The sequence below is a fragment of the Scyliorhinus torazame genome, chromosome 14 (assembly GCF_047496885.1).
Source record: "Scyliorhinus torazame isolate Kashiwa2021f chromosome 14, sScyTor2.1, whole genome shotgun sequence".
Classification (NCBI taxonomy): domain Eukaryota; kingdom Metazoa; phylum Chordata; class Chondrichthyes; order Carcharhiniformes; family Scyliorhinidae; genus Scyliorhinus; species Scyliorhinus torazame.
The window spans coordinates 155,765,584-155,790,552 of NC_092720.1; the positions used below are offsets into that span (position 1 = coordinate 155,765,584).

The following is a 24,969-nucleotide window of genomic DNA, read 5'->3' on the forward strand; positions in this document are numbered from 1 at the left end:
AGGTAAGTCTCCCCCTCCTGGATGTGCCTCAGTGTTTGAAGCTCAGACTCCAGCTCATCAACTCTGAGCCGGAGCTCTTCGAGCAGCCAAGAGCAAGGAGATTATGTTGAACTTAACAAGACACTAGTTAGACCTCAGCTGTGTACAGTTCTGGGTGCCACAATGCACATTGGAGAGAGTGCAGGAGAGGTTCACAAAAATGATTCCAGAGATGAGCAATTTCAGTTATAAGGATTGGAGAGGTTTGGACTCTTCTCCTTGGAGAGAAGAAGACTGAGAGGAGATGTGATAGAAATGCTCAAAACTATGAGGGGTCTGGATAGAGTAGATAGGGAGAAACTGTTCCCGCTCGTAATAGGATCAAGAACGAAAGGGCACAGATTTAATGTGATTTGCAAAAGAAGCAAATGTGATGTGAGGATCAGTGTGAACCAGAGTGAGGGAGTGAGAATTTGATATTGAACAGGACGTTTTCTGGAGTGTTCACTTTCCTGAAGGTTTTCTCTTCATGGGATGTGTTTAATTATACAAATACTTTCAGAAATAATCTTTATTGAACAGTATCTACATGAATTACATCAGAAACATCAAATATGGAACAATAAATCATTGAACAAACTGTTTACAAAGCGCACTATTCAATTTGAAAGACTTGTACAATTCTCCGTTTGATCCATTTCTTCCTGTGTCAACATCTTCCCAAAGCCCTGGAAGTATTTGCGGAGCAGCCTCTGGTAACAGCCGCCGTTTTCTCGTAGCTGCTGGTGAGTTCCCTGCTCCACCACCATCCCATGCTCCAGCACCACGATCCGGTCAGCTCTCTCGATGGTACTGAGGCGGTGTGCTATCACCAGCACCGCACGCTCCTTATCTCCATTGTAAACAGACTGCAGGACCTGCAGGGGACATAAACAGTGACCCAGGAGTTAGACAAAGGGGAGCATGAGAGAGGAGGGGGAGTGTGTGTGCGTATGTGTGTATGAGAGAGAGAGAGAGAGAGCGAGAGACTCAGAGAGAGAGTGTGAGAAACAGACTGAGCGACTATGGCTGGGATTCTCCGAGAGTGTGAAAGAGATGGATTGAGAGACAGATATAGAACATAGAACATAGAACGATACAGCGCAGTACAGGCCCTTCGGCCCACGATGTTGCACCGAAACAAAAGCCATCTAACCTACACTATGCCATTATCATCCATATGTTTATCCAATACACTTTTAAATGCCCTCAATGTTGGCGAGTCCACTACTGTTGCAGGTAGGGCATTCCACGGCCTCACCACTCTTTGCGTAAAGAACCTACCTCTGACCTCTGTCCTATATCTATTACCCCTCAGTTTAAAGTTATGTCCCCTCGTGCCAGCCATATCCATCCGTGGGAGAAGGCTCTCACTGTCCACCCTATCTAACCCCCTGATCATTTTGTATGCCTCTATTACGTCTCCTCTTAACCTTCTTCTCTACAATGAAAACAACCTCAAGTCCATCAGCCTTTCCTCATAAGATTTTCCCTCCATACCAGGCAACATCCTGGTAAATCTCCTCTGCACCCGCTCCAAAGCCTCCACGTCCTTCCTATAATGCAGTGACCAGAACTGTACGCAATACTCCAAATGCGGCCGTACCAGAGTTTTGTACAGCTGCAACATGACCTCCTGACTCCGGAACTCAATCCCTCTACCAATAAAGGCCAACACTCCATAGGCCTTCTTCACAACCCTATCAACCTGGGTGGCAACTTTCAGGGATCTATGTCATGGACACCTAGATCCCTCTGCTCATCCACACTTCCAAGAACTTTACCATTAGCCAAATACCAGCCGTTCAACTGGTAGATGCCTTTTCCGGGATTTACCCGGCTCACATGGCTTGCATAATCTAACGGGATGTTACGAGACTTCGCAAATCTGTATCCCACCCATTGTGGGCGGAATTAGTATTTGGCAAATATGCATTTAAAGTGAGTAGCTTGTCTAATCTCACCCTTTTGCCTCAGAGGCTGTAGGCGAGCGCCGATCCAGGCGGAACAGCACTTCAGGGGTCTCCCGGGGATCGGAGGTCCCTGAGTGGCTGTCCTCTGGGCAGGATGGCATGCTGGCACTACCCAAGTACCTTGGCACTTCCAGCCTGGCATCCTGGCAGTGCCACCAGGTGGCATGACCAGGCTGGCAGAGACACTGCCAACATGCCAGGCTGACAGTGCGAGGCTGGCATTTTGCCCATGCCGGGTGCCATGGTGGGGTTGGGGGGGGGGGGGGGGGGGGAGGTTGGCCAAGGACTCCCTTATAGGTGATTTGGGGCTTTGGGGAGCGGGGGATCACGTCGGGAGGGCGGTGGTGGTGGTGGGGGTGAGGGGGTCGAGACATCGGAAACACCGGGCTAAATGCCCTCGACAAGGTTACATCGTGCCCAGAGTGTATGAGAGTCTGAGAGACTGAGAGAGAGACTGATTGTGAGAGAGACTGAGAGAGAGTGTGAGAGAAAATATGAGAGTGTAAGAGAGCAAGAGTGTAAGAGCAATACTGAGAGTGAGTGAGTTTGACAGAAAGTGTGAGTAGACAGTGTGTGAGAGAGCGTGTGTGAGAGAGAGAGAAAGAGAGAGAGACAGTATGAGATAATGTATGTGAGACAGAGGGTGAGATCTGCCGGCCACACTGCTCCTGAAAAGCAGCATGCCGCAGCGCAACATGAATGAAATTAAAATGAAAATCGCTTATTGTCACAAGTAGGCTTCAAATGAAGTTACTGTGAAAAGCCCCTAGTCGCCACATTCCGGCGCCTGTTCGGGGAGGCTGGTATGGGAATTGAACCGTGCTACTGGCCTGTCTTGGTCTACTTTCAAAGCCAGTGATTTAGCCCTGTGCTAAACCAGCCCCTCATGGTCAGCCAACATGGTCGGTATCCCCGCTCCCTGGATTTACTTGGCTCGCCACGTTTTGCGACATCTAACGTGATCTCGTGAGACTTTGCGATGTGAAGCCTGCACATTTGCAATTTTGGGAAAATCTGCATATTAGAGTGAGACAGCTAGTTTCACTCTAATGTGCATTTCCGAGATCTAACCAAGTCATTGGGATCTATTCCCTTTGCCTTGGAGACCTTGGGTGAATGCCATTCAGTGTGGGTCTCCACTAATGGGGACCAGATGGAACAGCACTTGTGGGGGTCTCCCAGGGGATCAGAAACCCCAGGTGTTTGCCCTCTGGGCATGGTTGTACCCTGGAACTGGCAACCTGGCTGTCCCAGCTGAGCATCTTGGCAGTTCCATCTGGGTGCCAGCATGGCACTGCCAAGGTGCCTCAGTGGCATTGGCAGGGTCAAAGGACGACCCCCTGAAAATAGTGTCCCTTCTTTCAAAAGACTGCCAGCCCATCAACTGTATGATGGTGTGGCCGATGTAATATTGTGGTTAACATCCCACCAAAGAAAAGCCTGGTGAGGACATTGATAATGCAGCCCCAGCCCCAGACAGGGACAGAGAGAAACAGAGACATACAGGGAGAGAGAAAAAGATGGAAAGTGAGAGAGAGAGGGTGCGTGTGGAAAGGAACAGAGAAAGTAATAGAGAGAGAGCAATAGAGAGAGAGCGAGGGAAAGCAATAGACCAGAGAGAGGGAGAACAATAGAGAGAAAGCAATAGAGCGAGAGAGAGGGAGAACAATAGAGAAAGCAATAGAGCGAGAGAGAGAGGGAGAACAATAGAGAGAGCAATAGAGAGAGAGCAATATAGAAAGAGAACAATAGAGAACGTAATAGAGAGAGAGAGAGCAATAGAGAGAGAGAGAAAAAGAAGGAAACAGATATAGAGAGGCACAGAGTGTATGAAAGACAGGAAGTGAGAGATGGGATTGAGAAGAGGTAGAAAGAGGTAAAGGAAAATTGTGAAAGTGATTGGGGAGTTGTTAATTTTATTGTGTAACTTTAATCCTTGAATTCGATCAATCTTGCTGTTCCATTATTATTATTGCTGGATAGCCCAGTACGCACCGTGTGTTCACTGTCTCCATCCAAGCAGCTGGTAGCATCATCGAGGATGAGTACCCGGGGGTCTCGGATCAGGGCTCGGGCTATAGCCACTCGCTGTTTCTGTCCCCCAGATAGCTGGCCCCCCTTCTCACCGGCATCTGTGATTCAGAGAGAGAGAGGTCAGAACACACAAGGGCAAGAGAAACCTTCCCAAAAACATGATGTGGAGATGCCGGCGTTGGACTGGGGTGAGCACAGTACGAAGTCTTACAACACCAGGTTAAAGTCCAACAGGTTTGTTTCGATGTCACTAGCTTTCGGAGCGCTGCTCCTTCCTCAGGTGAATGAAGAGGTCTGTTCCAGAAACACATATATAGACAAATTCAAAGATGCCAAACAATGCTTGGAATGCGAGCATTAGCAGGTGATTAAATCTTTACAGATCCAGAGATGGGGTAACCCCAGGTTAAAGAGGTGTGAATTGTGTCAAGCCAGGACAGTTGGTAGGATTTTGCAGGCCAGGTGGTGGGGGATGAATGTAATGCGACATGAACCCCAGGTCCCGGTTGAGGCCGCACTCATGTGTACGGAACTTGGCTATAAGTTTCTGCTCGGCGATTCTGCGTTGTCGCGCGTCCTGAAGGCCGCCTTGGAGAACGCTTACCCGGAGATCAGAGGCTGAATGCCCTTGACTGCAGAAATGTTCCCCGACTGGAAGGGAACATTCCTGCCTGGTGATTGTTGCGCGATGTCAGTTCATTCGTTGTCGCAGCGTCTGCATGGTCTCGCCAATGTACCACGCTTCGGGACATCCTTTCCTGCAGCGTATGAGGTCGACAACGTTGGCCGAGTCGCACGAGTATGTACCGCGTACCTGGTGGGTGGTGTTCTCATGTGTAATGGTGGTATCCATGTCGATGATCTGGCACGTCTTGCAGAGATTGCCATGGCAGGGTTGTGTGGTGTCGTGGTCACTGTTCTGAAAACTGGGTAGTTTGCTGCACACAATGGTTCGTTTGAGGTTGCGTGGTTGTTTGAAGGCAAGTAGTGGGGGTGTGGGGATGACCTTGGCAAGATGTTCATCGTCATCAATGACGTGTTGAAGGCTGTGAAGAAGATGACGTAGTTTCTCCGCTCCGGGGAAGTACTGGACGACGAAGGGTATTCTGTGTGACATCGAAACAAACCTGTTGGACTTTAACCTGGTGTTGTAAGACTTTGTACTGTTCCCAAAAACAGACTGCAGACAACAGCAGGGAGCACGGACACCACAACCCAGACACTCAGAACGGCAGACCAAGGGGAACGTTCACAATCATGGAAAAGATTCATCAACAACCTCACTCACTGTGTTTAATCCTCACTCACTGCGTTTAATCCTCACTCACCCTGTGTTTAATCCTCACTCACTGTGTTTAATCCTCACTCACTGCGTTTAATCCTCACTCACTGCGTTTAATCCTCACTCGCTCTGTGTTTAATCCTCACTCACTGTGTTTAATCCTCACTCACTGTGTTTAATCCTCACTCACTGTGTTTAATCCTCACTCACTGCGTTTAATCCTCACTCACTGCGTTTAATCCTCACTCACTGTGTTTAATCCTCACTCACTGTGTTTAATCCTCACTCACTGTGTTTAATCCTCACTCACTGTGTTTAATCCTCACTCACCCTGTGTTTAATCCTCACTCACTGTGTTTAATCCTCACTCACTGTGTTTAATCCCCACTCACTGCGTTTAATCCTCACTCACTGTGTTTAATCCTCACTCACTGTGTTTAATCCTCACTCACTGTGTTTAATCCTCACTCACTGCGTTTAATCCTCACTCACTGTGTTTAATCCTCACTCACTGCGTTTAATCCTCACTCACTGTGTTTAATCCTCACTCATTGTGTTTAATCCTCACTCACCCTGTGTTGCATCCTCATTCACTGTGTTTAATCCTCACTCACCCTGTGTTTAATCCTCACTCATTGTGTTTAATCCTCACTCACCCTGTGTTTAATCCTCACTCATTGTGTTTAATCCTCACTCACCCTGTGTTTAATCCTCATTCACCCTGTGTTTAATCCTCACTCATTGTGTTTAATCCTTACTCACCCTGTGTTTAATCCTCACTCACCCTGTGTTTAATCCTCACTCACCCTGTGTTTAATCCTCACTCATTGTGTTTAATCCTCACTCACCCTGTGTTTAATCCTCACTCATTGTGTTTAATCCTCACTCACCCTGTGTTTAATCCTCACTCATTGTGTTTAATCCTCACTCATTGTGTTTAATCCTCACTCATTGTGTTTAATCCTCACTCATTGTGTTTAATCCTCACTCACCCTGTGTTTAATCCTCACTCACCCTGTGTTTAATCCTCACTCATTGTGTTTAATCCTCACTCACCCTGTGTTTAATCCTCACTCATTGTGTTTAATCCTCACTCATTGTGTTTAATCCTCACTCACCCTGTGTTTAATCCTCACTCATTGTGTTTAATCCTCACTCACCCTGTGTTTAATCCTCACTCATTGTGTTTAATCCTCACTCATTGTGTTTAATCCTCACTCACCCTGTGTTGAATCCTCACTCACTCAGTGCTTAATCCTCACTCACTGTGTTTAATCCTTACTCACTGTCTAATCCTCACTCGCTCTGTGTTTAATCCTCACTCGCTCTGTGTTTAATCTTCACTCGCTCTGCGTTTAATCCTCACTCACTGTGTTTAATCCTCACTTGCTCTGTGTTTAATCCTCACTCACTCTGTGTTTAATCCTCACTCACTATGTTTAATCCTCACTCGCTCTGTGTTTAATCTTCACTCGCTCTGTGTTTAATCTTCACTCGCTCTGTGTTTAATCCTCACTCACTATGTTTAATCCTCATTCGCTCTGTGTTTAATCTTCACTCGCTCTGTGTTTAATCCTCACTCGCTCTGTGTTTAATCTTCACTCGCTCTGCGTTTAATCCTCACTCACTGTGTTTAATCCTCACTCACTCTGTGTTTAATCCTCACTCACTATGTTTAATCTTCACTCACTCTGTGTTTAATCTTCACTGGCTCTGTGTTTACTCCTCACTTACTCTGGGCATGTGTACTGGCCATGTCACGCCTGGCGTGGATAGGGGCAAACCGATTAGATTGCGGGAGAGCCCAAATTGGGATCCACGGCAGGCACCAATCGTTTTCCAATTTATCCAGCCTGCTCCCGTTGGCGTGATCCAGATCCCACCCTAGCGTGGTGAGAAACCAATCATCACCAATTAAGGCCAATCCCTATATCGTTATTGGGAAGGACCCCCAATCTAATGGCCTCCTCTGGGAATCCCCAGCTGGGCGCTATTTAGTACTGGCCCAAACTAATGGGGATCAGGCTGAACAGCACCTGGGGGGGTCTCCCAGACCATTGGAGGGCCCTGGGTGGTTACAGACAGTGCAGGACTGTGCCGGATATCCCCCTGAAATGTGGGCACTTTGGCATTGCCACCCTGGTACTTCCACCCTGGCATTGCGAAGGAATCTGCCAGGGTGCAAGTGCCAGGGTGCACGAGTGCCAGGGTGGCATGGCCAAGGGTCTGGGCCTGAGGAGGCCATGCCCATGTAAGGAGGGTGGTGGAAGGGTATGAATGGTGGGTGGCGCAGGGCGGGTATGAAGGGGCCTCTGGAAGGTTTGGGGGTGGAAAGGGCCCTGGGAAGGGGGCATGGGAAGGGGGCATGGGAAGGCCTGAAAAGGAGGGGCCTTCAGAGACCCCATAGCGGGTGTCATGAATTGGGAGGTATGTGGGGTAATGACCATGTGTGCGGGAGGTGACATTGCCCATGAGTGGGGGGCATGGGGGACCAATAAGCTTACTTAGAGAGATTGGGGCATCCTTTCAAAATGGCGACCTGATCTCTGAGGAGCCGGTCTGGTCAGCGAGTTCAGCTCCCCAGTGATGAAAATAATTCTGGGGGTGGGATGTATCGGCCGTGTCGTGCCAGGTTCGAAGACGAGCAGGCCGGTTAGATCGTGGGTGAGGCCGAAATCGCGAACTGCGTCGAGCGCCAATCGGTTTCCGATCTAACCAGCCTGCTCCTGTTGGCAAGATGTGAACGTGGCGAGAAACCAATAATCACTAATTAAGGCCAATCTCCATCTCATTAACGGGAAGGACCCCCTATTGAAGGCTACGCGCCTCCCCAGCGAGTGCTTAGTATACCCATTTAAAAACATCAATCTGGTGGTAATCCGAGGAGGTAAATAGTCATCTTTGAAGTCATTCCAGCAGCCTGGAGGCACTAGGGGCAGCTCCCTCCTAGACCCTCGGGGGAAGAGGACATCGCTCCTGGCATCCAGCAGTCTGCCCAGGTCGTTTGTCCGGATTGGGGTGCTGGTCTCCTCAGTGCCATGGTTGCGAGCGGTTCAAGTGCTGCTGTCACTTGTTAGCTGGAGTCCGCAAGCGCGGTCCCAGCGAATCAGCCAGTGAAGCATGATCTGCAGCATGAAGCCCGTGGGGCCTTGTTAAGTGGGCCAATTAATGTTCGATAGCGGTGACGGCCTCGCCGGGCCGAGGGTCAGGAAGTTGGTGGCAGTTCCCGTTCCCTGCCAAACTTTTTCATTAAATCGCGCTCTATGTGTTTAATCCTCACTCATTCGGTGTTAAAACCTGTCTCACTCTGTGTTTAATTCTGACTCACTCTATCTTTAACCCTCACTCGTTCTGTGTTTATCCCTCACTAGTTCTGTGTTTAATCGCACCCCCTCCCCCATCCCCGCCTGCCCCCTCTCCTCCCCGTGCAGCTCATACTCACCAGTTTTGTATTCGTCCTTCAATTTTCGGATGAACCGGTCCGCATCTGCTCGCTCCGCCGCTTGTTTGACTGTGGCGATGGGCTTCCCGTGAAGTCCATAGGCGATATTCGCCTCCACCGAACGAGCGAAGAGCACCGGCTCCTGGCTCACCAGGACCACCTGAGAAACATGAGAGAGCTGCTCAGAAAATGGCACTGTGGCCCAAGAGAAACTCCGTAAGGTCAACATTAATTTGGTATTGGAAAGGCTCTGATCAAAGTTCCACATGAAAGTATTTTGCCCAGGGTCAGGCTACAGGGATTAGAAGAGATCATAGATCATAGAATTTACAGTGCAGAAGGAGGCCATTCAGCCCATTGAGTCTGCACCGGCTCTTTGAAAGAGCACCCTACCCAAGCCCACACCTCCACCCTATCCCCATAACCCAGTAACCCCACCCAACACTAAGGGCAATTTTGGACACTAAGGGCAATTTAGCATGGCCAATCCACCTAACCTGCACATCTTTGGACTGTGGGAGGAAACCGGAGCACCCGGAGGAAACTCACGCACACACGGGGAGAACGTGCAGACTCCGCACAGACAGTGACCCAAGCCAGGAATCGAACCTGGGACCCTGGAGCTGTGAAGCAATTGTGCTAACCACTATGCTACCGTGCTGGGCAAAGGGTGAGATATATTTGTGGTATGTGAGTTGTCTGGATCAGAGAGGTGGATGGGATATTGTAGTATCCTGCTCCAGCTGGAATCCCACTTCCATATAATAAAAACAAAATACTGTGGATTCTGGAATCAGAAACATGAAGAGAGGATGTTGGAAAAACTCAGCAGAGCTGGCAAAAGCTGTCAGGAGAGATAACCGAGTTAACTATTCAAGTCCGTGTGGACCACCTGCGGAATAAAAGAGAGGGAAAATAAGTTGGATATCATACTGTGGGAGCTGGGGAGATGGCAGCAAAGATGTTAGAAACCTCAGAACAAGTAAGAGAAGGCCCAATAGGGAGAGGGTGCGAGGACTTCCGCATGGGAACAAAAGATTTTTGGGACAAAGAAAGGTTAAAATGAAGGAGAAAGTTCACAATCTAAAGTTATTGAACTCAGTGTTCAGTCCAGAAGGCTGTGACATGCCTAATTGGAAGATGTCTGTGTATGTTGCACCCTGTGTATATTACACTCTGTCTCTGTGTTTATTACACTCTGTCTCTGTCCTTGTGTATGTTACACTCTGTCTCTGTCCCTGTGTTTATTACACTCTGTCTCTGTCCCTGTGTTTATTACACTCTGTCTCTGTCCTTGTGTATGTTACACTCTGTCTCTGTCCCTGTGTTTATTACACTCTGTCTCTGTCCCTGTGTTTATTACACTCTGTCTCTGTCCCTGTGTTTATTACACTCTGTCTCTGTCCCTGTATATATTACACTCTGTCTCTGTGTTTATTATATTCTGTCTCTGTCCCTGTATACAATACACTCTGTCTCTGTCTCTGTGTAAATTACACTGTCATAGTCCCTGTGTGTATATTACACTCTGTCGCTACATATATTACACTCTGTCACAGTCCCTGTGTGTATATTACCCTCTGTCACTGTCTCTCTGTATATTACACTCTGTCACAGTCCATGTGTGCATATTACACTCTGTCGCTACGTATATTACACTCTGTCACAGTCCCTGTGTGTACATTACACTCTGTCTCTGTCCCTGTGTATATGACACTCTGTCACTGTCTCTGTGTAAATAACACTGTCATAGTCTCTGTGTGTATATTACAGTCTGTCACTGTCTCTGTGTTTATTACACTCTGTCTCTGTCCCTGTGTTTATTACACTCTGTCTCTGTCCTTGTATATGTTACACTCTGTCTCTGTCCCTGTGTTTATTACACTCTGTCTCTGTCCCTGTGTTTATTACACTCTGTCTCTGTCCCTGTGTTTATTACACTCTGTCTCTGTCCCTGTATATATTACACTCTGTCTCTGTGTTTATTATATTCTGTCTCTGTCCCTGTATACAATACACTCTGTCTCTGTCTCTGTGTAAATTACACTGTCATAATCCCTGTGTGTATATTACACTCTGTCGCTACATATATTACACTCTGTCACAGTCCCTGTGTGTATATTACCCTCTGTCACTGTCTCTCTGTATATTACACTGTGTCACAGTCCATGTGTGCATATTACACTCTGTCGCTACGTATATTACACTCTGTCACAGTCCCTGTGTGTACATTACACTCTGTCTCTGTCCCTGTGTATATGACACTCTGTCACTGTCTCTGTGTAAATAACACTGTCATAGCGTCTGTGTGTATATTACAGTCTGTCACTGTCTCTGTGTTTATTACACTCTGGGCACAATTCTCCCATCGGGAGACTAAGTCCCGACGCCGGAGTGAAAACCGGAGTGTTTCACTCCGGCGTCGCAGGCCACTCCCAGCCCCCTATTCTCCCGTCCCTGGGGGGCGCCACATCATTTACACGCGCCGGGCCTTGGCACCTCGCAAGAAGATGTCGGATGAATCTTTCGGGGCAGCAGAGGAAAGGAGGTCCTCCTCCACGCGCCTGCCGATTGGTGGGCACCGATCGCGGGCCAGATCCTTTTAGAGTTACAAACGGCAAGCGGCGATTCTCCGAGCGGGCAGCTGTGATTCTCGCCGCGCCGGTTTGGGGGGGGGAGAATCGCGTGCGGGTGCCGGGGTGGCGTGGTGGGACTCGTGCGGCACCCCGGCGATTCTCCCACCCGGCGTGGGGATGGAGAATTCCTGGACTTCCGGTGGTGGCCATGGAGTGAGTGGTTGCAAATTTGGCAGCTCCCGCTCAAAAGCGTTTTCTCCGGTCCTTATCCCGGTTGCTGGGCGGATGTTTTGGAGGAAAAAGGTGCAGAGGTGGTGGAGGAAAGTTATGCTCCACTGGTGAGGTCAGTGGATGGATTCGTGGACCAGAAGAGGGTTTAGAAAAAAAGAACTGCAAGAGGAAGAAATTCATCGTGACAGGGAAAGGTGGCGGAGAGCAAGCGGGCGGCCCGACCAGCCCAATTGTTGACGGAGCAGTTGGTGGACTTTCTGAATGAAAAGTTCAGTCAGCAGAGGAGGGAGGTTCAGGCGAGCCTGGCGAAGGTGGGCGAGCTGCTGAAAATGGGGATCGACCATGTGGAGCTGAGGCTGGAGACCCAGAGCCAGGTGATCCAGAAGGTGGAGGAGCCGGTGGGGGAGCACGAGGAGCAGCTTACCGCGCTGGTGGCCGGGATTGGGATGATGCGGGAGACCCAGAAGCGGCTCAAGGAGAAAGTGGAGGATTTGGAGAACTGCTCCCGAAGGCAAAATTTGAGAATTGTAGGGATACCAGAGGGCATCGAGGGGGCGAACGCTGGATCTTATGTAGCCAAAATGCTGGAGCAGCTAATGGGGGATGGGGCCTTCGACCAGCCCCTGGAGGTCGATCGGGCGCATAAGGCGCTGATGAGATAGTCGCTGAGGGTGGTGGTGATGAGGCTACATCGGTTCTTAGACAAAGAGGAAATCTTGCGGTGGGCCAGGCAGACAAGGAGATGTACCTAGGAGGGTAACGAACTTTGGGTATACCAGGACCTGGATGCAGAACTGGCTAAGAGGGGAACAAGATTTAACCGGGTATTTAAGAAGGGGGTGAAGTTCGGGATGTGTACCCAGCCCGTCTTTGGGTGACCCACAGCGGCCACGAGTATTATTTTGGAACACCGGAGGAGGCAACGGAGATTGCGAGAGACAATGGACTGGCAGGAGAGGGAGGACACTGAACTTCGGAGGTGGTGCGAAGAGATGTTGGCTCTCTCTGCCCCTTTTTGTTTTTTCGTTGCTTTGTTTCTTTTTGGATGGTGGTTAGGGGAGAACCCTTCTTCTTTGAAGGGTCGTTTTTCTTTTCTGTGGGGCTATTTGATAAGCTTGTATTTGGTAAGAGGATCGTGGAGGGTAAGTGCACCTTTTTTTCTCATTGTTATTGTTTGCACCATGGAAGTGTGCGACCGGTGGGGGGAGGGGAATCAGTGGGGGGTAGGATGCTTGGCAGTGGGGGGGGGTGAGCAAGTGATTAGAATGCTGGAGGGGGATGGGATTGTTGTTTTGTTTAGGGAGGGGGGGCTGCTGACAGGGGTGGGACTGTTGAAGTGCGAGAAGGAGGGGGTTGGTGACAGTGGATGTCAGAGAGCAGGCCTGGAGGGTCGCATGACAGGGGCTGGCCCAAGGAGGGCTATGGTTGATCGTCAGGGGAGGGGGGGTGGAGTGTCCCTCGACCAGTCTGGTTACATGGAATACGAGAGGGCTGAATGGGCCGGCCAAACGGTCGCACGTGTTCGCGCACTTGAGCAGCTCAAAGGCGGATGTTTCATTTTTACAGGAAATGCATTTGAAGATTGGGGACAGACTAGGTTAAGGAAAGGGTGGGTCGGGCAAGTCTTTCACTTTGAGGTGGGGAATGTAGTAGCAGATTCGGGCGGTTAGGTTCGTAATGGTGAGTGGGAAATTGGAGGGACTGCCAGTGGTCTTGTTGAACTTATATGCCCAAATTGGGACGATGTCGAATTCAGGAGGCGGGTGTTGGGAAAGATCCCGGACCTGGACTTGCACCAGCTGATTATGGGGGGAGGGGGAGGGATTTTAATGTGGTTATCGAGCCAAGATTGGGCCGGTGGAGTCCCCAATCGGGGAGGGTGTCGGCGGTGGCGAAGGAGCTGAAGGGGTTCATGGAGCACATGGGGAGGTGACATTTGGGAGGCCAATACTTCTCCAATGTGCACAGGGTGTACTGGTGGATCGATTACATTGTGGTGGATAAGGCTCTGCTGGCAGGGGTGGTTGACTCAGGGTATTAGGCGATTGTGGTCTCTGGCCACGTGTCACATTGGGTGGACTTGCAAGTGGACTGGGGAGGTGGAGGGGGGGACAGCGCCCGCAGTGGAGATTAGACATGGGGTTGCTAGCTGAAGAGATTGTGCAGGCATTGGTGGTGATCTTTCAGGAATCAATGGAGGCAGGAAGGGTCCCAGGGGACTGAAAAGTGGCTAATGTAACACCACTGTTTAAGAAGGGAGGAGGCAGAAGATGGGAAATTATAGGCCAGTTAGCCTGACTTCAGTCATTGGTAAGATTTTAGAGTCTGTTATTAAAGATATGATCACGGAGTACTTGGAAGTGCGTGATAAAATAGGACTGAGTCAGCATGGCTTTGTCAAGGGGAGGTCATGTCTGCCAAATCTGTTCGAGTTCTTTGAGGAGGTAACAAGGAAGTTAGATAAAGGAGAACCAGTGGAGTGATTTATTTACATTCCCAGAAGGCCTTTGACAAGGTGTTGCATAGGAGACTATGAAGTAAGTTAAGAGCCCATGGTGTTAAGGGTAAGATCCTGGCATGGATAGAGGATTGACTGACTGGCAGAAGGCAGAAAGTTGGAATAAAGGGGTCTTTTTCAGGATGGCAGCTGATGACGAGTGGTGTGCCTCAGGGGTGGGACTTTTCACAATATACATTAATCATCTGGAAGAAGGAACTGAAGGCACTGTTGCTAAGTTTGCAGATGATACAAAGGTCTGTAGAAGGGCAGGTAGTACTGAGGAAGCAGTCCAGTCAGTCCAGGAGAGTGGGCAAGGAAGTGGCAGATGAAATACAATGTGGAAAAGTGTGAGGTTATGCACTTTGGAAGGAGGAATCGAGGCATAAACTATTTTATAAATGGGGAAATGCTTAGGAAATCAGAAGCACAAAGGGACTTGGGAGTCCTTGTTCACGATTCTCTTAAGGTTAATGAGCAGGGGCAGTCGGCAGTTAGGAAGGTAAATGCAATGTAATGTACATTACACTCATACTCTATCACTGTACCTATTACATTCTGTCCTTCTGCATATTACACATTGTTAATGTCACTGTGTACATTACTCTCTGTCCCTGTGTATATTACACTCTGTCACTGTGTGTATTACAATCTGTCACCGTCTCTGTGTATATTACACTCATTCCCTGTGCATATTACATGTTGTTTCTCACCTTGTTGTGATAATATTTGTGTTCGTATTCCTCGATGGGTTTCCCGTCCAGCAGAATCTCCCCCGACTGGGGTTGATAAAATCTCTCCAGCAGGGCCACACAGGTCGTCTTCCCCCCGCCTGAGGGACCCACCAGGGCCGTGATCTCCCCACACTTCAGCTCAAAGGACACATTCTGAAAATAAGAAGCCTCAGTTCATGTTCCAAGCTGATGTCACTCTTGCATGTGTAATATGGGAACAGGAGGCCACCATTCAGCCTATCACATCTGTTTTATTGGTCCAGTAGGTGACAGCTGATCTTTAACTTCATTGCTGCACCTTTGCCTCACCCTGTTCTTCCCCTCGCCTCCGGGAAATCCGTGCATTCCAATTTTACATGTTTGATTAGACTCCTAGCGTTAATGCTTTTGCTGGTGGACTTCACCAGGGGGTGGGTGAGGGTAAGAGAGGACAACTTCTCCATTCGCCTTGGTGCGATTATACCATGAACCATTGAGCTCTACACTTAACATTCTGCCCCCTTGTTCCGAACAATCTGCCCACCAGAGGAAACATTTTCTCTCTATTGACCCTTCATTTTTGAAAATCCCTGCTCAGCATCTACATTTATACACAGTCTGTGCAACCAGTCCTTGAAATTTAACCCTTTTAGTCCCAGAAACATTCGCTGCACTCCGACCAAGATAATATATCCTTCCTGAGGTATGGTGCCCAGAACTGACCAGAGTTCTCCAGTTGGGATCTAAACAGAGCTCTGTACAGCTGGAACAGAACTTCAAGACCTCAGCGTTAGGAACATAGGAACAGGAGTCGGCCATTTAGCCCTTCGAACTTCAATGAGTTCATGGCTGATCTGTTTCTGAACTCCACATGTTTTTACCTGCCTTTGGCCCATATCTCTTCATATTCTTGCTCAACAAAAATCTATCTATGTCAGACTTAAAATTAACAACTGATCCAGCTTCAACTGCTGTTTGTGGGAGAGAGTTCCAAACTTCCTCTGGAGCTCGAGCCCTAATGTTTATACTATGCCCCCTAGGTTTAGAATCTCCAACCAGTGGAAATAGTTTATCTGCATCTGCATCTAAAAGAACACAGTCCTCTGATGAAGGATTCTACTCTTGTTGGTTGAGCGAGCCTCTTTCCCTGTCAATATCTTGAAGACTTAGATCAGATCACCCCTTAACCGTCTAAATTCCAGCGAAAACAGGTCCAATTTGAGTAATCTCTCCTCGTAACTCAATTCCTGTAGTCCAGGTATCATTTGTGTAAACCAATGTTGCACTCCCTCCAAGGCCAAAATATCCTTCCTAAGGTGTGGTGTCCAGAACTGCTCCCAGTACTCCAGTGGTGTCATAGAATCATAGAATCCATACAGTGCAGAAGGAGGCCATTCGCCCATCGAGTCTGCACCGCCCCTTTAAAGAGCAACCTCCTTAAGCCCACGTCTCCACCCTATCACCATAACCCAGTAAACCTACCTAACCCTTTGGACACTGAGGGCAATTTAGCATGGCCAATCCACCTAACCTGCAGATCTTTGGACTGTGGGAGGAAACCGGAGAACCCGGAGGAAACCCACGCAGACAGGAGGAGAAAGTGCAAACTCCACACGGTCACCCAAGGCCGGAATTGAACCCGGGTCCCTGGAGCTGTGAGGCAGCAGTGCTAACCACTGTGCCACCATGCTGTTCACCATGGTTTTGCATACCTGTAGCATAACTCCTGTGTCTTTAGATTCCAATCCTCTAGATATAAAAACTATCATTCCATTAGCCTTTTTTGATTATTTTCTGCACTTGTTCCTGGCATTTTAAGGATCAATGCACCTACACCCTCAAGTTTCTTTGGACATCCACTGTACCTAACCTCTTTCCATTTAGAAAGTAATCTGTAACCTCATACTTGCTTACATTGAATTTCATCGGCTACGATTTTGCCCATTCACCTAGTTTGTCAATATTTCCTTGCTTTCATCTTGGTTCTCTACAATGCCACCTAACTTTGTATCATCAGAAAATTTGGATATATGTCTTTCTATATCCAGGGGTAAGCCATGGGGTACAGGTCTCTGGCACAGAGTCTGTCCCTATTGCTCAGAAGGGCAGGGGGGAGAGGGGCAGAGCTTTAGTCATTGGAGACTCCATAGTTAGGGGGATAGATAGGAGATTCTGTGGGAACGAGAGAGACTCGCGGTTGGTGTGTTGCCTCCCAGGTGCCAGTGTCCGTGATGTCTCGGATCGTGTTTTCGGGATCCTTAAGGGGGAGGGGGAGCAGCCCCAAGTCGTGGTCCACATAGGTACCAACGACATAGGTAGGAAAAGGGATAGGGATGTAAGGCAGGAATTCAGGGAGCTAGGGTGGAAACTTAGATTAGGACAAACAGAGTTATTATCTCTGGGTTGTTACCCGTGCCATGTGCTAGCGAGACGAAGAATAGGGAGAGAGAGGAGTTGAACACGTGGCTACAGGGATGGTGCAGGAGGGAGGGTTTCAGATTTCTGGATAATTGGGGCTCATTCTGGGGTCGGTGGGACCTCTACAAACGTGATGGTTTACACCTGGACCAGAGGGGTACCAATATCCTGGGGGGGGGGGGGGGGGGGGAATTTGCTAATGCTCTTCGGGAGGATTTAAACTAGTTCAGCAGGGGCTTGGGAACCTGAATTGTAACTCCAGTATACAGGAGGTTGAGAGTAGTGAGGTCATGAGTAAGGTTTCAAAGTTGCAGGAGTGTACCGGCAGGCAGGAAGGTGGTTTAAAGTGTGTCTTCTTCAATGCCAGGAGCATCCGGAATAAGGTGGGTGAACTTGTGGCATGGGTTGGTACATGGGACTTCGATGTTGTGGCCATTTCGGAGACATGGATAGAGCAGGGACAGGAATGGTTGTTGCAGATGCCGGGGTTTAGATTTTTCAGTAAGCTCAGGGAAGGTGGTAAAAGAGGGGGAGGGGTAGCATTGTTAGTCAAGGACAGTATTACGGTGGCAGAAAGGACGTTTGATGAGGACTCGTCTACTGAGGTAGTATGGGCTAAGGTTAAAAACAGGAAAGGAGAGGTCGCCCTGTTAGGGGTTTTCTATAGGCCTCCGAAAAGTTCCAGAGATGTAGAGGAAAGGACTGCAAAGATGCTTCTGGATAGGAGCGAAACCAACAGGGTAGTTTTTATGGGGAACTTTAACTTTCCAAATATTAACTGGAAATGCTATAGTTCGAGTACTTTAGATGGGTCCGTTTTTGTCCAATGTGTGCAGGAGGATTTCCTGACACATATGTAGATAGGCCAACGAGAGGCGAGGCCATTTTGGATTTGGTACTGTGTAATGAACCAGGACAGGTGTTAGATTTGGAGGTAGGTGAGCACTTTGGTGATAGTGACCACAATTCGATTACGTTTACTTCAGTGATGGAAAGGAATAGGTATATACCGCAGGGCAAGAGTTATATCTGGGGGAAAGGCAATTATGATGCGATGAGGCAAGACTTGGGATGCATCGGATGGAGAGGAAAACTGCAGCGGATGGGCACAATGGAAATGTGGATCTTGTTCAAGGAACAGCTACTGCGTGTCCTTGATAAGTATGTATATGTAAGGCAGGTAGGAAGTGGTCGAGCAAGGGAACCGTGGTTTACTAAAGCAGTCGAAACGAAGAAGGAGGCTTATGTAAAGATGAGACATGAAGGTTCAGTTAGGGCGCTCGAGAGTTACAAGTTAGCTAGGAAGGACCTAAAGAGAGAGCTAAGAAGAGCCAGGAGGGGACATGAGAAGTCTTTGGCAGGTAGGATCAAGGATAACCCTGAAGCTTTCTATAGATATGTCAGGAATAAAAGAATGATTAGGGTAAGAGTAGGGCCAGTCAAGGACAGTAGCGGGAAGTTGTGCGTGGAGTCCGAGGAGATAGGAGAGGTGCTAAATGAATATTTTACGTCAGTATTCACATAGGAAAAAGATAATATTGTCAAGGAGAATACTGAGATTCAGGTCACTAGACTAGAAGGGCTTGAGGTTCATAAGGAAGAGGTGTTAGCAATTCTGGAAAGTGTGAAAATAGATAAATCCCCTGGGCCGGGTGGGATTTATCCTAGGATTCTCTGGGGAGCTAGGGAGGAGATTGCTGAGCCTTTGGCTTTGATCTTTAAGTCATCTTTGTCTACAGGAATAGTGCCAGAAGACTGGAGGATAGCAAATGTTGTCCCCTTGTTCAAGAAGGGAAGTAGAGACAACCCCGGTAACTATAGACCAGTGAGCCTTACTTCTGCTGTGGGCAAAATCTTGGAAAGGTTTACAAGAGATAGGATGTATAATCATCTGGAAAGGAATAATTTGATTAGACATAGTCAACACGGTTTTGTGAAGGGCAGGTCGTGCCTCACAAACATTATTGAGTTCTTTGAGAAGGTGACCAAACAGGTGGATGAGGGTAAAACAGTTGATGTGGTGTATACGGATTTCAGTAAAGCGTTTGATAAGGTTCCCCAAGGTAGGCTACTGCAGAAAATACAGAGGCATGGGATTCAGGGTGATTTAGCAGTTTGGATCAGAAATTGGCTAGCTGGAAGAAGACAAAGTGTGGTGGTTGATGGGAAATTTTCAGACTGGAGTCCAGTTACTAGTGGTGTACCACAAGGATCTGTTTTGGGGCCACTGCTGTGTGTCATTTTTATAAATGACCTGAAGGATGGGTGAGTAAATTTGCAGATGACACTAAAGTCGGTGGAGTTGTGGACAGTGCGGAAGGATGTTACAAGTTACAGAGGGACATAGATAAGCTGCAGCGCTGGGCTGAGAGGTGGCAAATGGAATTTAATGCAGAAAAGTTTGAGGTGATTCATTTTGGAAGGAATAACTGGAAGACAGAGTACTGGGCTAATGGTAAGATTCTTGGTAGTGTGGATGAGCAGAGAGATCTCAGTGTCCATGTACATGGATCCCTGAAAGTTGCCACCTAGTCTGAGAGGGTTGTTAAGAAGGCGTACAGTGTGTTAGCTTTTATTGGTAGAGGGATTGAGTTTCGGAGCCATGAGGTCATGTTGCAGCTGTACAAAACTCTGGTGCGGCCGCATTTAGAGTATTGCGTGCAATTCCTGTCGCCGCATTATAGGAAGGATGTGGAAGCATTGGAAAGGGTGCAGAGGAGATTTACCAGAATGTTGCCTGGTATGGAGGGGAGATCTTATGAGGAAAGGCTGAGGGACTTGAGGCTGTTTTCGTTAGAGAGAAGGTTAAGCGGTGACTTAATTGAGGCATACAAGATGATCAGAGGATTGGATATGGTGGACAGTGAGAGCCTTTTTCCTCGGATGGTGATGTCTAGCACGAGGGGACATAGCTTTAAATTGAGGGGAGATAGATATAAGACAGACGTCAGAGGTAGGTTCTTTACTCAGAGAGTAGTAAGGGCGTGGAATGCCCTGCCTGCAACAGTAGTGGACTCGCCAACACTAAGGGCATTCAAATGGTCATTGGAAAGACATATGGATGATAAGGGAATAGTGTAGATGGGCTTGAGTGGTTTCACAGGTCTGCGCAACATCGAGGGCCGAAGGGCCTGTACTGCGCTGTAATGTTCTATGTTCTATATCATCATCTAAGTCATTCATGAATAGTGTGAATAATTGAGGCCCCAACACAAGTCTCTGTGGTACACCACTAGTCACCTCCTGCCAATTTGAGTATTTACCCATTATCCCCACTCTCTGTCGCCTGCCACTCAACCAATTTCCAAACTATGTCAATAATTTGCCATCAACTCCATGGGCTTCCACCTTAGTTAACAGTCTCTTGTGTGGGACTTTATCAAATGCCTCTGGAAGTCCATATAAGTGACATCCATAGACGTTCTCTTGTCCACTACCTTAGTCACCTCTTCCAAAAGGCCAATAAGATTGGTGAGGCATGACCTTCCCTTCACGGATCCACGCTGCCTTTCCCTGATCAATTGGGATGTTTCCAGTGTTCCGTTATCCCACCTTCCAAAGAACAAAGAACAAAGAAATGTACAGCACAGGAACAGGCCCTTCGGCCCTCCAAGCCCATGCCGACCATGCTGCCCGACTAAACTACAATCTTCTACACTTCCTGGGTCCGTATCCCTCTATTTCCATCCTATTCATGTATTTGTCAAGATTCCCCTTAAATGTCACTATTGTCCCTGCTTCCACCAGCTCCTCCGGTAGCGAGTTCCAGGCACCCACTACCCTCTGCGTAAAAAACTTGCCTCGTACATCTACTCTAAACCTTGCCCCTCTCACCTTAAACCTATGCCCCCTAGTAATTGACCCCTCTACCCCGGGGAAAAGCCTCTGACTATCCACTCTGTCTATGCCCCTCATAATTTTGTAGACCTCTATCAGGTCACCCCTCAACCTCCTTCGTTCCAGTGAGAACAAACCGAGTTTATTCAACCGCTCCTCACAGTTAATGCCCTCCATACCAGGCAACATTCTGGTAAATCTCCTGCACCCTCTCTAAAGCCTCCACGTCCTTCTGGTAGTGTGGCGACCAGATTTGAACACTATACTCCAAGTGTGGCCTAACCAAGGTTCTATACAGCTGCAACATGACTTGCCAATTCTTATACTCAATGCCCCGGCCAATGAAGGCAAGCATGCCGTATGCCTTCTTGACTACCTTCTCCACCTGTGTTGCCCCTTTCAGTGACCTGTGGACCTGTACTCCTAGATCTCTTTGACTTTCAATACTCTTGAGGGTTCTACCATTCACTGTATATTCCTTACCTGCATTAGACCTTCCAAAATGCATTACCTCACATTTGTTCGGATTAAACTCCATCTGCCATCTCTCCGCCCAAGTCTCCAAACAATCTAAATCCTGCTGTATCCTCTGACAGTCCTCATCGCTATCTGCAATTCCACCAACCTTTGTGTCGTCTGCAAACTTACTAATCAGACCAGTTACATTTTCCTCCAAATCATTTATATATACTACAAACAGCAAAGGTCCCAGCACTGATCCCTGTGGAACACCACTGGTCACAGCCCTCCAATTAGAAAAGCATCCTTCCATTGCTACTCTCTGCCTTCTATGACCTAGCCAGTTCTGTATCCACCTTGCCAGCTCACCCCTGATCCCGTGTGACTTCACCTTTTGTACTACTACCATGAGGGACCTTGTCAAAGGCCTTACTGAAGTCCATATAGACAACATCCACTGCCCTACCTGCATCAATCATCTTAGTGACCTCCTCGAAAACTCTATCAAGTTAGTGAGACACGACCTCCCCTTCACAAAACCATGCTGCCTCTCACTAATTCGTCCATTTGCTTCCAAATGGGAGTAGATCCTGTCTCGAAGAATTCTCTCCAGTAATTTCCCTACCACTGAAGTAAGGCTCACCGGCCTGTAGTTCTCTGGATTATCCTTGCTACCCTTCTTAAACAGAGGAACAACATTGGCTATTCTCCAGCCCTCCGGGACATCACCTGAAGACAGTGAGGATCCAAAGATTTCTGTCAAGGCCTCAGCAATTTCCTCTCCAGCCTCCTTCAGAATTCTGGGGTAGATCCCATCAGGCCCTGGGAACTTATCTACCTTGATATTTTTTAAGACACCCAACACCTCGTCTTTTTGGATCTCAATGTGACCCAGGCTGTCTACACACCCTTCTCCAGACTCAACATCTACCAATTTCTTCTCTTTGATGAATACTGATGCAAAGTATTCATTTAGTACCTCACCCATTTCCTCTGGGTCCACACATAGATCCCCTTGCCTATCCTTCAGTGGGCCAACCCTTTCCCTGGCTACCCTCTTGCTTTTTATGTACGTGTAAAAAGCCTTGGGATTTTCCTTAACCATTTTTGCCAATGACTTTTCGTGACTCCTTCTAGCCCTCCTGACTCTTTGCTTAAGTTCCTTCCTACTTTCCTTATATTCCACACAGGCTTCGTCTGTTCCCAGCCTTTTAGCCCTGACAAATGCCACCTTTTTCTTTTTGACAAGGCCTACTCTTGTTACCTAAGGTTCCCGAAAATTGCCGTATTTATCCTTCTTCCTCAGAGGAACATGCCGGTCCTGAATTCCTTTCAACTGACACTTGAAAGCCTCTCACATGTCAGATGTTGATTTGCCCTCAAACATCCGCCCCCAATCTATGTTCTTCAGTTCCCGCCTAATATTGTTATAATTAGCCTTCCCCCAATTTAGCACATTCATCCTAGAACCACTCTTATCCTTGTCCACCAGTACTTTAAAACTTACTGAATTGTGGTCACTGTTCCCGAAATGTTCCCCTACTGAAACATCTACCACCTGGCCGAGCTCATTCCCCAATACCAGGTCCAGTACCGCTCCTTCCCTAGTTGGACTGTCTACATATTGTTTTAAGAAGCCCTCCTGGATGCTCCTTACAAACTCCGCCCCGTCTAAGCCCCTGGCACTAAATGAATCCCAGTCAATATTGGGGAAGTTGAAGTCTCCCATCACCACAACCCTGTTGTTTTTACTCTTTTCCAAAATCTGTCTACGTATCTGCTCCTCTATCTCCCGCTGGCTGTTGGGAGGCCTGTAGTAAACCCCCAACATTGTGACTGCACCCTTCTTATTCCTGATCTCTACCCATATAGCCTCGCTGCCCTCTGAGGTGTCCTCCCGTAGTACAGCTGTGATATTCTCCCGAACCAGTAGCGCAACTCCGCCTCCCCTTTTACATCCCCCTCTATCCCGCCTGAAACATCTAAATCCTGGAACGTTTAGCTGCCAATCCTGCCCTTCCCTCAACCAGGTCTCTGTAATGGCAACAACATCATAGTTCCAAGTACTAATCCAAGCTAAGTTCTAAGTTCTAAGTTTGCTTATAGACTCCAGCCATTTCCCCACCGTGGGTGTTAGGCTCTTCCGTATGTGCTACCCTGGTTTCCCCCTTCTTAACATACACGCGTCAGGTGTTTGTTCTGGGTAATCTATCTATCTATCTATCTATCTATCTATGTATCTATCTATCTGTCTATCTATCTATGTATCTACGTATCTATCTATCTATCTCTCTCTGTATCTATATATCTACCTATGTATCTATCTGTCTGTCTATCTATCTATCTATGTATCTATGTATCTATATATCTACCTATGTATCTATCTCTCTATGTATCTATCTATCTATCTATATTTATCCATATCTATCTATTTTTCTATCTATCTATCTATCTATCTATCTATCTATCTATCTCTCTTTAACAAAGTACAGAGAGTCATGAACATAGCCCTAGGAAACTACAGAGAGTCGCTAATGCCCAGTCCATCATACACACCCACCTTATATCCATTGACTCCGTCTCCATCTCCCGCTGCCTTGGGAAAGTGGGCAGCACAATCAAAGACCCCTCCCACCCGGCTTATTCTCTCTTCCAACCTCTTCCATTGGGCAGGACATACAAAAGTCTGAGAACATCCGCTAACAGATTCAAAAACAGCTTCTTCCCCGCTGTTACCAGACTCGTGACCGACCCTCTTATTGACTGATCTGTTCACACATCTTCTCTGCTGAGTAGTACTGCACTCCTGTCTGCTCCACCCGATGCCTGTGTCTATGTCTTTACATTGTGTAGTTTATATTTCCCCAATGTATTTTCTTCATGTATGGAATGATCTGTCTGAACTATACGCAGAACAATACTTTTCACTGTACCTCGGTCCACGTGACAATAAACAAATCCAAATCCAAATTGCTCTCTCTATTTGTCTCTATCTGTCTATCAATCACTCTCTCTTTCTTACTCTCTTGTTCTCTCTCTCTCGATCATTCTCTGCCACTATTGCCTTCTCGACATCTCTCTCTCTATCTATCTATCTATCTGTCTATCTATCTCTCACACACTCTTTCTTTTATCTTTACCATTTCCTCTCTGTCAGTCTATCTATCTCTGCCATTCTCTGTCGCTACCTTCCACTCTACCTCTCTCTCTATCTGTTGTATTTCTGAATATATCAATCTATAGGGCTTTTCTCTTTGCAGCGGAGGAGGATGAGAGACGACTTAATAGAGGTTTATAAGATAATGAGGGGGATAGATAGAGTGGACGTTCAGAGACTATTTCCTCAGGTGGATGTAGCTGTTACAAGGGGGCATAACTATAAGATTCAGGGTGGGAGATATAGGAGGGATCTCCGAGGTAGGATCTTTACTCAGAGAGTGGTTAGGGTGTGGAATGGACTGCCTGCTGTGATAGTGGAGTCGGACACTT

The 24,969-nt window shown here is 47.8% G+C and overlaps 1 protein-coding gene across 1 annotated transcript in view; it reads right to left on the reverse strand.

Annotated features, from left to right (window-relative positions):
* Positions 1 to 535: 535 nt before the first annotated feature.
* Positions 536 to 24,969, reverse strand: part of LOC140390099 (antigen peptide transporter 1-like) — a 79,445-nt gene continuing 55,011 nt past the window's right edge. The window contains exons 9-12 of the mRNA XM_072475005.1: positions 14,767 to 14,940; positions 8,750 to 8,909; positions 3,987 to 4,123; positions 536 to 896 (exon numbers count right to left, since the gene is read on the reverse strand). Coding sequence (XP_072331106.1) covers positions 639 to 896; positions 3,987 to 4,123; positions 8,750 to 8,909; positions 14,767 to 14,940 — 729 coding nt within the window. The 3' untranslated portion in view covers positions 536 to 638. The remainder of the gene's footprint in view (positions 897 to 3,986; positions 4,124 to 8,749; positions 8,910 to 14,766; positions 14,941 to 24,969) is intronic.